The sequence below is a fragment of the Gymnoscopelus braueri genome, assembly GCF_963280865.1.
Source record: "Gymnoscopelus braueri genome assembly, chromosome: 8".
Taxonomy (NCBI): Eukaryota; Metazoa; Chordata; class Actinopteri; order Myctophiformes; family Myctophidae; genus Gymnoscopelus; species Gymnoscopelus braueri.
In genome coordinates this window covers 11,524,504-11,542,095 of record NC_137609.1, presented here as the reverse complement: position 1 = coordinate 11,542,095, position 17,592 = coordinate 11,524,504, and the positions used below count along the sequence as shown (strand labels likewise).

Below are 17,592 nucleotides of genomic sequence, written 5' to 3'. Positions count from 1 at the left end.
ATGGATTCCTTTCCAGGGACAAGTTCGATTCCAATTAAAACATGGCAGAAAGTCGCAAACACGGCAGATTTTTCTGCAACCCCCTATCTCAGCAGGCAGCTCCAGCCCCAGCGCCCCTCTGAGAATTGTCATAGAGAGCCACTCTGCTTTTCTTTAACACATTCCCTGTCCTCTAAACATAACCAAAAGGGCATTTTGCAAAAAGGGGCGTAATTGGAACCCAAGCCTTTTTGCATTACGTGAGTGAGCAAAAATTATACATGGGTGCAGTAAGTCATCCCATTGTGCATTTTACCGAGAAAAAACAGCAGCCATTTGTGGTACAACATTAATTAGTCGAGAGGAAGTACTTAATTCAAACCAACCGCAACAATAAGTTGCTAATGCAAAAAGCTGTATGTATGGAGCAGGCTGTACTCTCACAGCCTCCACTACACTGAGATATTTACAGCTCTGGAAACAACGTATACTCTATGTAAGGACTTACGACCAATTCATCAAAATGGAAAAGAGGGCTTAAGATAAGGACTATGGTTTTAATCTAAAAGGCTATGTCCTATGAGCAACACACGGTGACAAATGATACAATCATCTCCAGGGTCCTGTAACTCTTCTGATGAATCAATACTTCAGCATACATATTTTATCAAGGCTGTTGATGAATAAACAGCAACACACAAATTCACCCCAGATGAATGGTGTCCCCCATTTTCTAAATAAATTACACTTAAATGAAAGATGCGAGTTACACCTACATTTTCGTTTAGGTTCTCTCTCTCTCTCTGAATCGTGAATTTATTGGATAAAAACTGGAGTCCAATAAAATGTGATTCCTACACTACTACAAAATGTGTGTGTATTTTCTTGGCTTCGCACTGATACAGATAAATATGTCTTCACCTAGGAGCTGCCCAGTGCAATAAATCAGTGTCATACTCTGGACAAGTGGGTCCATTCTGCAAACTTGATGGCCCCACTGTACCAATTCGGAGTTGAGAGTGAGCTTTGCGCAAGGACACCTAAACACCTAGTAGGTTGTTATCGCCGAAGGTCTTACCTGTAGTAAATTGGACTTCTCTAGACACCAGGTTGAGGCCTACGATGGAGAACTGAGGTAGCTCCAACTTGTCTACCCCAGTCACGGCATTGTCTCCTCCTTGCCAGAAGAACACAATGTCATCGGTTGTGTACCCATCTGTGTCAGGGGTAGAGGAGAGGAAGGAAGGAAGGTAAGGAAAGATCACTTAATGTTTCACCTTAGGTTAACCCATTAAGATCTGAAGCCGATTCTACAAATGTCTTCTAAATCCCGACAGTATTCTGAAAAACGTATGTTTCTATATCAGTGGTGCTCAAACTTTTTCATGTCAAGGACCCCCAAAATGTATTTGGCCACGGACGCCTATCTCAAAATATGTTGTTCCAGGGACCCCTAGAAGCAAAGATTTGAGTTAAAATGTTCGCTTTAAAAAATATATATATTGAAAGATTTGCACACATTTTCATGATTTGTGCCGCGCTACGAGCTTGTAGATCTGCTATTTTTGAATAGCCAAATTGTAAAATAATGCTTTTTAGCTAAAAAAAAAATAATGACACAGATGCGTTCCCGGTCTTAATGGGTTAATTTATAAATGCAAAGTGATAAAAACAAAAAGATGAAATCATAAAGTAATTAACTCTGCTTTTCAGGTTTTTGATTAATACCAAGGCACCTTGACTTGCAGATGAAGTAACCCCTGATAAAGTACCTCCTGAAAAATGAATTACCATGATGAGCAGATAAAAATAAATCCACAGACATAAGCCTTTGCGCTCATAAAAAAACAAAAAAAACAAAGAAGTTAAGAAACAACAAAAACAAGATGACAAAAAAAGGAGTCGGAAACCACTGAGTTAGCGAATTCAATATGAATCACGATCATGTCCTGCATTGGCAACTGTGCTGACTTCACGTACTTACTAATAAGAGTATAAATCGAAAACCTCATTAATTATGCCACTGTTCTAAACAGCTTGTGAGAAGAACTTTCTGAGTCTTTCTCTTCACCTCCACATAACTCTAGAGCCACTCCTTATACCAAGGCGGCGTATTATCTCCGCCAGGCAGAAACGGCTGGGGGGGGGGGCGGGGATTATGTTTGTGCCCCCGTGATTCACTCTGTCTGTCTGTCGGTCGTGTCATGGCTTCAACCATCGTAAACAATGTTTGCGTTTGAATTCGCGGGTGTCAGGGCCTTAACTCTTGAACCGGAGGTCGTAGAATCTGGAAGAAAAAAAAAAAACGTTTCCCCTGGATTGCATTGCGTTTAAAGTCTGCACATAGCTACATAGCTGGGGCGCCACAACCATGAACGGTTGCATCATCTGTCGTACAAACTCTATTTCTCCCTGCAGCTTCCTTGTGTCCTGATGGCTGCACCCCACGACCAGGGCCGGACTGGGATCAAAATTCGTCCCTGGCATTTTGGCCCAGACCGGCCCACCACAACCGGCGCGCAGATAGCAGACACTCTACCGCAATTTTCTGCGCCCGTGGCCGACCCCCCCCAGCCTCAAGCCAGATCTCCTAGCCTTCCCAATTGTCAGGGACATTACCGTAACTAATAATTGGGCCGTGCAACCCGGATATGAACAGGAGCAAAAAGAAAAAAAAAAAAATATATATATATATATATATATATATATATGTTACAGGGTGAATGGAGAACCAGGGTGATTGAAGAAGGCTCGCTCGTTTTTACCACCCACCCAGCAATTCTGTAGAAGCAACACTAGAGCACTAGAGGGAGCCACAAGCCAGGCTTGTGCACAAGCATATATGGCCGCGACCACACACACACACAGTCACACACACACACATGCGCGCGCACGCACACGCGCACATGCTTTCAATGGACTGTTAGGATACTTTTATTGTGTTCTGCTGGCTTTTGTTTTAGTTTCTCCCTGACACACACACACACACACACACACACACACACACACACACACACACACACACACACACACACACACACACACACACACAGTGATCCATGAAAAGAACTATTCTGTCCCTATCGGTTTACAACTCGAACGGCGCTGAGTCGACTAGTAGAGCATCGGCCGGTCAGCGCGGGCACTCGCGCCTGGAGGCGCGAGGGCGCGCCTCCTCGGCCTCAAGCTCTACTAAGTCGGCGCGCCTCCGTCATGGACAAGCGTGTGCGTGTGAACGTGTGTTCAGCGTTCCCCTAGCGTAGCTTCCTGGTTGCTATGTGGGGGGGAACAACAAAAGACAGGACCGCGTCGCATCAAAGCCCCGCCTCTCGAAAAGCACCGCTTCGCGCCGAAGCCCCGTGCCTAAAAACAAGCGCTCTGTCTTCAATCACCCTGGCTCTCCAAACACCCTGTGACATATATATATAGTGGCCCACTGGCCCAGCGGCCCACCGGGCATATGCCCGGTATGCCATATGGCCAGTCCACCCCTGCCCACGACTGACACAACCCTGAGTTAGGCAACCCGACCTGGTGGAGAGCTGCACTCGAAGGAGTAAACTTTTCTGGTTTATACTTTGCCGTACGATGCTGTCACACAAGGAAAATATGTTTATTTTTGACACACGACAGCGCTGTGGTATTTAGCATCAGCGGCGTAAACAAAGTTTACAGCCAAAAGGGTTTTGGTGAGAGCAGATGACATTTTGTGTGCATCTCCTATCACAGATGTTGTTGTTGAATTAGGCCAGTGGTTCCCAGACTTTTTAATTTCAACGACGCCCAAAACTTTCAGAGTTACAGATCTGTATATAAGGGGACATTTCTAACCCCCTCAATGTAGCCAGAGGGTTCCTGGACCCCACTTAAAGAGCCAACGAATTAGGCCATGACACCTCCACATGGTTCATCGTTGGAACATGGCATCCCAGAACAGCCCCCTCACAACTGGCTTTAAACTATAATAAAACCCATCTCCACCTATATTCATTCACATTGAATTATTATAGAATATAGCAACTCCCCTCTCCTTGTTTCTCCTTTCAGATACCTTCTGTAAATGCCATAACTCTGCCATGGCTGTGACTTATTCCCTTTCATGTAGATCTGCCCATCTATGCTTCTCTATCAATTAATGTAGAGGACATGTTTATGTCTAGTGCCACCTCAAACGTCTGAGTTGCATTACATCCTTGGCTGTAAGATATACAGTAGGTGTCACATAAAGGTGATATAAGGTGATACAATTTTTATGTTGACAAATAATGCAAAGAAAATAATAGATCCACAAAGCTTTTAAAAAGTTGTGGAATAGCAGTATCGCTTTTTCCCAGAAAAAGTATTGATTGTGAAATAATAATCAATTTAATAATTTAGTTTGGTCCAAAATGTGTTTAACCTCTGTAAACTGACAGCAGACATTATTCGTTTTGCTATCGTTTTCGTTGGGGAAGATGGTTTGTTTTAGTTAGCCTGTTACTACATGACCCGAGTGCTGTCTTATATCCGTGAGTGAGGGAAATAAGGAATCTTATGCAACAGAGGTGTTAAAATGTGGTGGCTTAATGTTGTCTATAGCACCTTGTCCTTTAAGCACCATATTGACTTGAGGCTCAATTCATTCTCGATCGTACGATCATGCTGCTTGCCAAAAAGAACTGCTTTTCAAGCTAGCTGATATTACATCGGCACAATGTTGTCAGTTTGAAAATCTCTTCTTTTCGGCAAGTGACGCGGTTCTACTACGGAGTACACATTAAGTGTAAGGCAGCTGGCCTGGAACTTTAATCCCATCATCTACCTAACTTTATGCTGTCTAATGTGGCCTAGCTTTCTCTTTACTCAAGGCATGTTTGTGTTGCACATCAATTTGCTATCAGGCAATATGTCTGCTTAGATTCTAGAGCTCTTTGCTTGCCTTATTCTCTCCCTGTGTCCTGCCTATCGCTGCTTTTTGTCTTGTTTTATTTGAGTGACTTCTTATATTTCTAACGTGTACGTACAGTATGTCTGTGACTTTGATCAAATTCATTCAGTGCCCAGAGAGAGTTGGGGTTCACACTCCGGAGTCATTCTATTTATACTTCTGATTGTTTTGATGTCCTGCTATGATCCTTTTCCTGATAGTGCAGACATTGTTGTATCAGGCTTTTTTTTTATACGTGTATTGGGTTACATTGCTGTGTGAATTGTGGTTCAGTTCGGTTTGGTTTGTACAGTTTCCTGGCCTTTTACACTCTCTCTCAGTTACATGAACACTGAAATAATAAGGGTAGCTGACTGCCCACTCTCATAATTTATATAAATAAGTCTTCATGTGCAGTCTTCTTGAACTAACACTAGTTAGTTACTATGTGCACAATTTGTGAATGAAGCTGCACAAATCCCTATGCGGCGTTCGGTCAGTAGTGATCAGACTGGCTGCTTGTGTGCATGTCCTCATTTGGCCAAATGGAAATAGTGATCTTTATAAATGCTTAAAGCTGCAATCTGAAACTTTCGTGTCCTACATGGGATTTGAGCGCAGGTCGCTACTGGCTACGTTTCTGTTGAACTGCAGTATAATGAAAAGCCTGTTTGAGCAGAGGATAAAATTGTGATTTGACCTTCATGGTATACCTCTTCTCAACCAGTTGTGGGAACACCCCCTCAAGGGGTCCAGGAGGTCCCCAGCTAAATGATTAATTGTCTGGGACCAAATTTTACTTTTTTTTAATTTGAGCTAAAAAGCATTATTTTACACTTTGGCTATTCAAAAATAGCAGATATACAAGCTCATAGCGCGGCACCGAGTGCCGCGCTATGAGCTTGTAGATCTGCTCTTTATGAAAAATCATGAAAATGTGTGCAAATTAATATATTTATATTCTTTTAAAGCGAACATTTTAAACTCAAATCTTTGCTTCCGGGGGGTCCCTGGAACAAAATATTTTGAGATGGTTCCGCGGCCAAATACATATCATTTTGCGGGTCCTTGACATGAAAAAGTTTGAGCACCACTGATATAGAAACATATGTTTTTTCAGAAAACTGTTAGGATTTAGAAGACATTTTGTAGAATCGGGGTCGTTGAATTTAAAAAAGGTCGAAAATGACTGTTCTAGATTGCTTGGCCTTTTGGCCACACCGTAAGAAGACATTCTGGAAAATGATGTTAATATGAATGCTGTTCATGCACCACATGCACTGCTGTTACTAAGTTATTCCGTAGCTCAGTGTATCACAGCATACATCGCGACAAAGTTCGACACGAATTCATTAACATGTGTCACTTGGTGTTATTTCCCTGTACACTCTTCAGGAGGTGCAATAAAACTGGCATTAGAATTAAGCGTGACCTCAGCAGAGGATTTATGTCAATACGCTACTTTATACATGATTGTGCGGCGGCAGCGCAGCATTTCACCGTCTCTGAGGCGTTGGGTATATTTCACATTCTAATACTCTTGTTCTAGCCCCCAGAACATATAACACCACAAAAACGAACCAGGATTCATTCCCTCTAAATCTTTCTCACAAGTTATAGGGGTATAAGCAACTGGGACTTTGTCCATGAAACGCAGCTGGCCCCACGGTCCCTAATCAATCAATTTGATATCTACCGAGAAATATTCCCTTTAGCGTTAGGCATTCCTCCAGCATAATTGAAAAACAGCAGATATTCTTTTGAATCTTAACAGCATATCCATATTTCATTCCCTATTGTTGCCCCAAGGGTAATGAATGAGTGGTTTCATCATGAACTCAATAACAAAAACTTATCTGGTATATTGAACAACCATGTTGACTTCTGGGGTGGTCAATGAAATGATCAAGCAAATATATATATATATTTTTTATCATACTACAGGCATATCATGTGCCCGAACATCATTCATCTAAATTAAAGCCCTTAATTAGTTTTCAATACCATCATATCATAAGCTATAAAAAATATAAAAAATATACAGAAACAAAAAAAAAGAATTTGCTGCACTTGCTGAAAACTGTGCTGTAGTAATTTGATATGTAAACGAGGAGATAAACAGAATTAAACTGTGTTCATTATTCATATTGGTATTAAATATGACCTTTTGAGCAGCTGTTCTTTTCTATCCAGCAAATTGAAAAGACAGTAACACGAATGAGAAATGTATGCAATCCTGTAGCTTTTACCAACAAGCCCTCTTTGCTATGCAGTGAATCTCTAATGTCTCTTACAACAATGCACATAGTGCAACTGCCATTCATTGGAAACAATCCGCTTAACTTATTTTAGAATTTCAAAACATTTATTTTTCAGTTCAACAAATATTATCCCAAGCACTAAGTCACACAACATAACCGGTCATAGTTTACAAGGAGGGTAAACGGGAATCAAAATGATCATTGATATATGAAACCATTTGTATTACTGTAAGCAGTACGCATATAAGAAAATGAATTGGGCCTGCGTGATTAATGGTTATAATGACTTTGGCATAGGATCCCCAAATTAGATTTTTCTTGAGGTGTTCAAAGGTGCAGGGGTCGCTCCGTCCATCTGTCAGGCTAAGGGGGACGACTGATCAATACACATCAGCAAGCACTTTCAATTTCACCTGCATTTGTCAATTCTGTCATTGGCTTCACATTTAACACATGTATAACAAATGGGAGAAACCAGCTAAGATGCCGATAATTTAAACAAATGGTTGTTTTAAATGATCTTAGTGACACTGAGTGACACACGGTTCCTTAAGCATTGCTGAGACAAAAATCTTGCATTGATCAGAAATAGCCCTCCAAAAAAGGGTACAAAAAATATGCTGGGTATATTCTCTACAGAGCCCCAGAAGTGAAATAGTGTTGTTTGTTTATTTCTTTACTCGTGGGAACGTCATGTTTGCCACACTTGAGGGTGCACCATATACTGTATATTGGACTTGTATAGTTTCTTTGAAAGTGACTTCCTGTTATTAACTTGTTCTATGTTCTGTGTTCTTTCTTCTCTATTCTCTCTTCCCTATTGTAACTGTTCTGTTCTTGCACAAAAGAGAATTTCACACAGTCTTTTACACCTTTAATCACGTGATGTGCTGATAAAGTTGATTCTTATTCGGACTTACCCAGTGTTCTCTATGAACACATTACTTCTACGATGAAATTATTTAGTGAAAAACACCATACAATGTACAATGACACAATTATGCATATTTACAGTATATATTTGACGGGAATGAGGCCAGAGTCTGTCATTTGTTTGTATATCGTTGCTGTCCGGCAGAAACCAGCTAACTCCATTTTTCCGCTTTTGCATTTTTTTCCATAAATCAGTGCAATTGAACACTCTTTACGTATGTGTGTTGATTAAAACAATATTGAACCAATGAAAGGTTTTTAAAAGTGCCTCTGACAAACTCCATTGGATCCTCAAACTTTCTGCTAAACCAGCTAACTCCACCAAAGGGGGGTGGAGTTAGCTGGTTTTGCTGACTCCAGGCTTTTGACCTCCAACCTCATTGAGAGCTTGGAGGTCCATTTAGCTGTTCTTATCAATGATGAACAAAACCTCCTAACTCCACTTTTTGTTTTGTTTTTTTGTCATTTCCTGAAAAAAACTCCCTGATTTTGGAGTTAGCTGGTTGCTGCCGGACAGCAGAGATATAATATAATATAATATAATATAATATTGTATATTTATGACGGAGTACAAAGACTGAATGGAAGACTATGTGAGGGAAGCACAGGAATGAAGGTTCTTGATTTCAGTGTCTGAAAACTATGCCACTGATGGGCACCAATGTTTATTTTGATAACTAATAAAAGACAAGCCATGCTGGCATGGTCTTGACATTTACATTGAGATGCTTCAAAACAAATTGTCCAGCTAAACGGGATGGGCCCGTGGGGGTCAAGTTTGTGGGTGAAGTAAGGAGTATGAAACATAGTATGCATCATGTAGACTCACAGCTTTCGATTTCCAGGGTGCAGTTCTGCTCATCCAGAGGGTATCTCCTCAGATCCATCATGCAAGCAGCTGTAGTGGTTATTCTAAAATAGAAATAAAATAACAAGAGAGAGAGAGAGAGAGCAGAGACAGTGGATGAGAAAGTATATGACAACTAGAAAAATTTGCTCCTCGGAGCACAGGTCTCCGCCAGGCCAGGTATACGTCAATCTTAGCCAATCAGGATGGAATCTGAAAAATCGGACACATCCGTCTTGATCACATGACTGTAGAGATAATGTGTACCGATTTGCGTGATGTTTGGACAAAATCTGTTGGAGTAATATAAAAAAATATGTTTTACAAAAATCGGCCTCTTAGTGGCGCTATAACAGGCCGATGAAAAGTGGGGGGCAGAGGTTCTGCTCTGGCCTCCAGGGAGTGTGTGTGCACAGTTTCACGTTGATCGGCCAACAGTGCCAGAGATTAGCTGTACACAGACGGATGGACACCTACACGGACACACAGACGCACTGACGGACGGACAGGGGCAAAAACATAGTCTCGGACTCTCGGCCATACCTTGGGCCTGGCGGAGACAATAAAATATGGAGTGTTACCTTTGGGAACCCGACTTTCAAAACGTATTTTATGGCATTACTACTCTACTGTGAAAATTGGAGAGGTAGGGGTGAAAGGACAGGAGAGAGGCCATAGCGCAATACGTGACACGGCTGTCGAAATGGATTTGATCTCATAACTTTGCAAGAGCGGGGCATCTGTCCTGGCATGCTGCGTGGCCATTATGATAAACTTCTAGGAACCAAAGGTTACAGATCCCCTGCGCTCAGCTGTGCTTTACTGGTTAGAGGGGGCAGGAACTTTCTCCTACTCTCCTTTCATGCCCAGACAGACAGAAAACTGAGATGAGAGACAGTGAGTGTCTGGCAGACAGAGGAGAAACCAGAGACAAAGGGCGTGGCTACACGACACTGCGTTGGACATTTGACGATGATATACGGAAAGAAGAAGAGGAGAACAGTAAAGGGTTTGGATCTGATCCCAGCCCAGTTCAGCAAAGATACTATATCTGTCGAGAGGCAAAAAGTTTACGGCCACCAGGTATGAATGGTTAGTCAGACCTATCTCACATAGTACTGTATCAGCAATGTGTCTTTTAACCCATTAAGACCTGAGGCCGCGTCTAAAAAAATCAAAATCCTAAAACATTTTCGGAAAAACATAAAAAATAAATCACGATTTTTCAAAAATAGCAGATCTACAAGCTCGTAGCGCGGCACTCGGTGCCGCGCTATGAGCTTGTAGATCTGCTATTTTTGAATAGCCAAAGAAATCTAAAGTGACACAGATGCGTTACAGGTCTTAAAGGGTTAAACAGATAAATGAACGACCTTTTGCAACTTTGCCAGGGTTGTACCCATTATGAGAGAATTATAGATGAATGATGGGGTGGTCCAATGGATAGACCACTTTAGCCATGCCCCGAAGCATCCTTTGAACAAGGCGCTGAACCCCAAGCTTCTCGCTTCTCGGCGTCAGTCTCTCTGGATGAGCATCGACGACTAAAATGTGATAAATGAAGCGAGGCTGAAGTCATACATGACGGATGCGTTGCATGCGAAAATATAGCCAAACTGCAAGAACAGTGAAATCATTTAGAAAGCCTGGGCTGGCAACTCGCTCCATTAAACAATGTTTCGATCCTACATGGATCGTCTTCAGGTAAAAAAAAATGGCAAACAAAAAAAAAAAGCATTTTTTAACCTGAAGAAGATCCTTGTAGGGTCGGGCACGTTGTTTAATAATGCGGAGCAATATAGAAGTTAGTTGCGAGCCCGTTGTTTCTAAATCACTGTGAAGACGGACACATGAGCGCCATGAAAAAGAAAATCGTGTTGAGTAACTTTGCACTCCAAAAAAAATATGTCGAGGCAGGCAAAGAATCTCAGGATGATGACAGTGTTTTTGATTATGATTTAAATATTCTTGGGGAGCAAACGCCGCGGACTTTATTTTATTTTACTTGGATCAATCTCTGTCCTTGTGCCTGTGTATGAGATTTTCTGGTTGAGCGTTTTCATCGCCCGTTTCATTGCGCGGTTTCCTGGAAATGCATTTCTGGCAGGTATACTGTGTGGCTTTATGAATGATGCATGTATAACAGCAAATTCAATTTCAGTATATCCACATGCCCAGGAAAAACAGCGCTGGCTTACAAATTATGCGAGTAGGACTTTTTTTTTTGGCGTTTAAACGGAGATATTTACCGGTGCAGCACATTTTTAGTAATTACATTTGTCGCTTGTTCACACTGGCTGGCATGTGCTCATCACATCAACATCCACGCTAGATTCTGTCCCTCTTGTGTAAATGGAAACAGAAAGATCAATTTTCGACCCATCATCTCTCTGTCACGGGTTGAGGGGGCGTGGGTGGGGGTGGGGGGGGGGGGTGTACGATGTTAAGTTTTTGTTAACCCATTAAGACCTGAGGTCGATTTTACAAAATGTCTTCTAAATCCTAACAGTTTTTCTGAAAAACTTATGTTTCCATATCAGTGGTTGCTCAAACTTTTTCATGACAAGGACCCCCAAAAATTATATGTATTTGACCGCCGACCCCCATCTCAAATTATTTTGTTCCAGCCAGGGACCCCCCAGAAGCGAAGATTTGAAAATGTTCGCTTTAAAAGAATATATATATATTCAAAGATTTGCACACAGTTTCACCATTAAAAAAAAAGAAGCAGATCTACAAGCTCGTAGCGCGGCACTCAGTGCCGCGCTATGAGCTTGTATATCTGCTATTTTTGAATAGCCCAAAGTGTAAAATAATGCTATTTTTTTTGCTCAAATCAAAAAATGACACAGATGCGTTCCATGAGCTTGTATATCTGCTATTTTTGAATAGCCAAAGTGTAAAATAATGTTTTTTTTTAAGCTCAAATAAAAAAAATTACACAGATGCGTTCCAGGTCTTAACGGGTTAATGTACAGTAAAGAGAGCGAATGTCACAAAAGCTTCACTTGTTACAGCACATTTTTATATTTGGGTTGAAAGTATCGATCCCGCCTTGTTCAAGGTTACTTAAAGGCTGCCTCTCAGTCCAGCAGACTGCTATACCGTATGACAGTACATCAGAGCTAACATCGATGCACCAAACACATCCAATGCACTTTTACAGAATTATAACTGAAAGTAAAATCACTATTACTGTACATTAGACCACCTCGTCGTGCCTTTTTTGCAGACGGTTTGAAACGGTTCCTGGTCAGGAATATGGTGTGTTTAATCAAGCAAAAACGCACTGTATGCATTCGCAAACAAAAACGCAAGGATCATGCTTATTATCGAACTACTGGGGCCATTTATGAAGGATTTTCCTTCATGGAGACGGAGAGCAATTACTGTACATTTTCTGTGTTTGTGAGGAAAAGTGCTGGACGGGAAGACTAATTGGAGGACAAAATGGTTTTTAACCCGTTAAGACCGGGAACGCATCTGTGTGTCATTTTTTTGATTTCTTTGGGCTATTCAAAAAATAGCAGATCTACTACGGCGCGGTGCCGCGCTATGAGCTTGTAGATCTGCTATTTTTTGGGGGGGAAATCTTGGAAAATCTGTGCAAATCTTTTAATATTTATGTACATTTTTACCTCAAATCTTTGCTTCTGGGGGGTCCCTGGAACAAAATATTTTGAGATGGGGCGGTCTGTGTTAAACATTTAATTTTGGAGGTCCTTGACATGAAAAAAAGAGAACCACTGATTATAGCAACAAGTTTTTTCAAAAAACTGTTAGGATTTAGACGACATTTTGTAGAATCCCCCCAGAAGCAAAGATTTGAGTTACAAATGTTTGCTTTAAAAAATGTCTATATTCAAAGATTTGCACTCGGTGCCGCGCTATGAGCTTGTATATCTGCTATTTTTGAATAGCCCAAAGAAATCTTAAAAATTACACACAGATGCGTTCCCGGTCTTGAAGGGTTAATAAAGCAGATCGGGTCCCCCAAAAAATGTGTCGGAGCCATGTACTCATTATTTGTGATGACAATGAGCTATTCTGCTGCTGCACAAGCATGTACTATAACAGCCCACGCTGTGCTCTGTTCCGTTCTGCTGTACCGTGTTAGACATTGGAGAAACTCCCCCCCCTTTTCTTTTTTTTTTTATTGAACTCTTCCAGAGCCTCTTGCCTCTCTCTCTCTCTCTGTCTCCAAATGGAAGGTTTTTGGAAACGAAAACAAGTTTTCTTGCTCTCGTTTCAACCATCAGCATTCGCAAACAGTGCTGTAGTAGCTTGGTAGTGGTTAGTTGTTTTTTTTTGTTACGATATCGACTGCATAATGTTAAGGAGAATCAGGAATAACAAGGGAATGCATGAATCTGAACACGGCGGCCCTGTCTTAACCCTTTGAGATCGGGAGAACGCATACTGTGTCATTTTTAGATTTGAGCTAAAAAAAGCATTATTTTACACTTTGGGCTATTCAAAAATAGCAGATCTACAAGCTCGTAGCGCGGCACCGAGTGCCGCGCTACGAGCTTGTAGATCTGCTATTTTTGAAAAAACTTGAAAATGTGTGCAAATCTTTGAATATATATATAATTGTAAAGACAACATTTTTAACTCAAATCTTTGCTTCTGGGGGGTCCCTGGAACAACATATTTCGAGATGGGGGTCCGCGGCCAAATACATATAATTTTGGGGGTCCTTGACATGAAAAAGTTTGAGCACCACTGATATAGAAACATAAGTTTTTCAGAAAACTGTTGGGATTTAGAAGACATTTTGTAGAATCGGCTTCAGTTCTTAATGGGTTAACTAGCTCCTCTAGTGAGAGTGCAGGACGGGGCTTGCTATTGATTCATGCTGGGAGACGACAGCATCCATTCACTCCATTATTTGCCACACACATCTTTTCAGACAAAGGTGTAGAAAGCAAACCCTTGTAGGAAGTAAACTTTAAAGTAGCTTAACACTAACAAGACTCCCTATCACTGAGAGACATCAGAAGTGAGTTGCTATGGATACCACTGCTTTATTATAGACAAGGTGGGCCTGTCTCTTGACCAAAGGGTGGGGGGTCAGGGGGTGGGGATGGGGTGTAGTAGTAGAGCTGTCCTGCCTGTAGCCCAGAAGCCCCGATATAGCCCCCTTTTTGCCTGAGAGAGGGGATTCTCCTTTGGAAGAGCTGGTAGGTGTGTTTGAATCCGGGCGGTTACAGACCTGGAATGCATCCTGTCACTTTTTGATTTGAGCAAAAAAAAAAGCATTATTTTACACTTTGGCTATTCAAAAATAGCAGATCTACAAGCTCGTAGCGCGGCACTCGAGCTTGTAGATCTGCTATTTTTGAAAAATCGTGAAAATGTGTGCAAATCTTTGAATATATATATTGTTTTAAAGCGAACATTTTTAACTCAAATATTTGCTTCTGGGGGGGTCCCTGGAACAAGATGGGGGTCCGCGACCAAACACATATCATTTTTGGGGGGGTCCTTGACATGAAAAAGTTTGAGCACCACTGATATAGAAACATACGTTTTTTTTCAGAATTTTTCTGTTGGGAATTAGAAGACATTTGTAGAATCGGCTTCAGGTCTTTAAAGGGTTAAGAAACACACAGAGTAGTCTTGGAGGATGTTCTAGTGAAGTGGACAGAGTCGTTGTTTATTAAAAGGTGACAAACAAAGCTGCTGAACCGAAAAAAATGCTCAAAGTCAAACAAAAACAATATAAACGTGTTTACTATATCTGGATAACCTTGCTTGGGACATTACGTTTGCTAGCTATCATCCGTTTCTTAGTTGTGAATGCTACAGTACATCTTTATTTCTTTTGGTCCTGATTGATTTGACGTACACTGCACACATACACTCTCTGCTGCGCCTTGTTTTTTGTAGCGTTTAAAGTGACACATAACTGCCCCTCCGCCTCAAGTGTCATTAAATCCAATGTCGCCGCACAGCCTTCAACAAAGCCCCAGTATCCCCCAAAATCTATTCTTTAATATCACTCATATCTTGTAGCATTTCAGAAGGGAGAGAGCATCATATGAAAAAAGGACAACGAAGGGGGGGGGGGGTTATCGAATGAATCTTTTGAAACTTTTATATGCTTTACAGCTCTTAAAGAAGGAAAGGGAAGTGACTCCGAAAAGAACACAATAGAAACGTTCATTTTTGTATAAATGCGATTCATCTTTTTAGATTTAAAGCTGCAATTCATAACCTTTTTCACAGTGTGTAATGTCCTTCCCCCAGGATTTGAATCCAGGTCTCCCTACACAGGAGAGACATTACATTTCTACTGCTCACGCCCGAGAGGCAATCCCCCAGCATGGGGGGGGGTGGGGAGACATTGCGCTTATGAGCTTCGGGCAGTACTACTCATCAAAGGGTCTCTCAATGGAAGAGTATACAGGCCACCTCCAACCACTACAGATGTGCTAGTTATATTGTATTACACTACACCATAACACAACGTTTTAGTAATTAAAGTAAGTTGCCGGATTGCAGCTTTAAAGAGTAGATGTGGAAGAATCTCCAAAACTACCCCCGAGACACTTAAACGACAGCAAAGTGAGAGAATCGCGTCGGTATATATTTCAGTAGATATTTGCCAGAGAAACGGCCCAAACGTCTATCTTCAACTTAGGTCAACATTAATAACTGCACTCGCTCACCTCAGCCCGTACAGGACGGTGCCGTCAGGATGCAGGCGAATCATTCGGTTCTTCACGGTCACACCGTGAAGGAAGGACTTCTTGTCGTTGAGGAAGTAGGTGTCGGGGAGCCAGAGCTGGTCCGCTACGCGGTTATCCAGAGTCAGGTTTAGTTTCAGCTGATCGTAGGCCAGTCGCTTGTCTCGCCAGCTTTGCTGGAAATACATTGTGATGGTGTAGTCCTAGAGAGAAGGGAGAGGAGAGCGTGAAAGCAATTTATTTGTTGTCATTCACTTTGGTTATGCTGCTTGTTCACTGTAAATATGGCTTAGCTCATTGCTGTCGGTGGCATGTCATGCAACCTCGTCGGACACATTTTTGTTTTTGGGGGGGGGGGGGGATGTCTCGCCTGATTTATACCTAGTTATGTGCGGGTGTTGTTCACTGAAAATAGCAGATCTACAAGCTCACAACGCATTGCGATGCTTTTATATTTGTATAGCTTGCTATTTTCAGTGCAGGACACGATGCACAACCAAGTCGGTCTTTATTCTCTTTCGGGTCCAGAATCTAAATAGATTACAACAACTGAGTTAAGTTGTAAATAATTTAAAGTAATGCATTTTTTTTACCATCTTGCCGTCAACAGTAAGGAAACAGACAAAAAGAGGAGGGGCATCCAACCAAGTTTCAGGGTCAACTTCAGTGTTGCCAAAAACCACAGATTGCATGCAATATATATTTTGTGTGTCGGTTCTTTAATAAATCACAATTGCGCCCCGGCCTCCCCCTGGTCAGCCGGGGCGCCTGAGGAGGGGAAAGGAACAGGTTGGAATAATGTGTTCCCTCCACGCGCTACGTCCTACCGGGGAAACTCCCACCTGTCAGGTGATAAGAAGCGGCTTGCTAGCTCCTCATGCATTGAAGGAGGCATGAGCTCAGTTCTGGGCTCTCCCTATAGCTGGCAGAGGGAGAGTAGCGCCCAGGATTACATAGGCAATTGGCACTGGGTGAAAAAATGAGTTACAAAATCGTGGGATAAAAAATAAAAAAGCACAATTGACCGGAGGTAACATAGGTGCAGAGGAGATACTGTAGCAAGGTGACATGTTATTAATTATATAACATTTTAATTCAAACTAAATTAAAACTAATGTTATAAGTAAGTGATGGCAACAGTCCAGTAAAGTAAGCAGGGGTCTGTTTATTTTTTTTAACAGCATAATCTTAATGGCCTAAAAATTACTTGGCATTTTACAGTATCTTTCACACGAGACAAAAAAAAGCCCCATTGTGCTCGTAGAGGCTTGGCATGGAGATGCCCGGCGATGCCCATAAAATATCTGTAACGTGATCACAGAGGTCGAACGTGGAATCAATAATAAATCCAGACGGTGACATTCTATGGCAATAAAAAACGCATTCCATTAAACAGGACATGATCTAGGAACCGATCCGATCGGGGTTGGTGAAGTATTTTACCCACCAACCCTGACGCCTGAGAGTTAACCCATTCAGAGCGGGAACGCATCTGTGTGTCATTTTTTGATTTCTTTGGGCTATTCAAAAATAGCAGATCTACAAGCTCATAGCGCGGCACCGAGTGCCGCGCTATGAGCTTGTAGATCTGCTATTTTTGAAAAATCGTGGAACATTTGTGCAAATCTTTGAATATATATATTTTTAAAGCGATTTTCAAAAAATAGCCCAAAGAAATCTTCAAAATGACACGGATGTGTTCTCGGTCTCGATGGGTTAATCAGAGAATAGCATCGGAGAATAAAAACCCAAGAACTAAAAACATCACCTCTGTCTCTCTCTGTCCCGTCGCATTGTCCCACTTGGCTAAAGCAGTCTAAAACAATGAAACGTGGTTTTGAGGAAACGCAAATGATCACACTATTGGCTTCGGGGGTTTCTGCGTGCACAAGTTCAATCAATCTTTAACCCATTGAAACCGCGAACGCATCCTGTGTAACCACTTTTAAACCATTATTTTATACTTTGGGCTAT

At 41.6% G+C, this 17,592-nt stretch overlaps 1 protein-coding gene across 1 annotated transcript in view; it reads right to left on the bottom strand.

Annotated features, from left to right (window-relative positions):
- The window catches only part of gabrb4 (gamma-aminobutyric acid type A receptor subunit beta4), a gene marked incomplete at both ends in the record, with an annotated part of 71,925 nt that overhangs the window by 4,548 nt on the left and 49,785 nt on the right, over window positions 1-17,592 (bottom strand). The window contains 3 exons of the mRNA XM_080435910.1: window positions 1,058-1,195; window positions 8,909-8,991; window positions 15,601-15,821. Of these exons, the coding sequence (XP_080292036.1) occupies window positions 1,058-1,195; window positions 8,909-8,991; window positions 15,601-15,821 (442 nt within the window). The remainder of the gene's footprint in view (window positions 1-1,057; window positions 1,196-8,908; window positions 8,992-15,600; window positions 15,822-17,592) is intronic.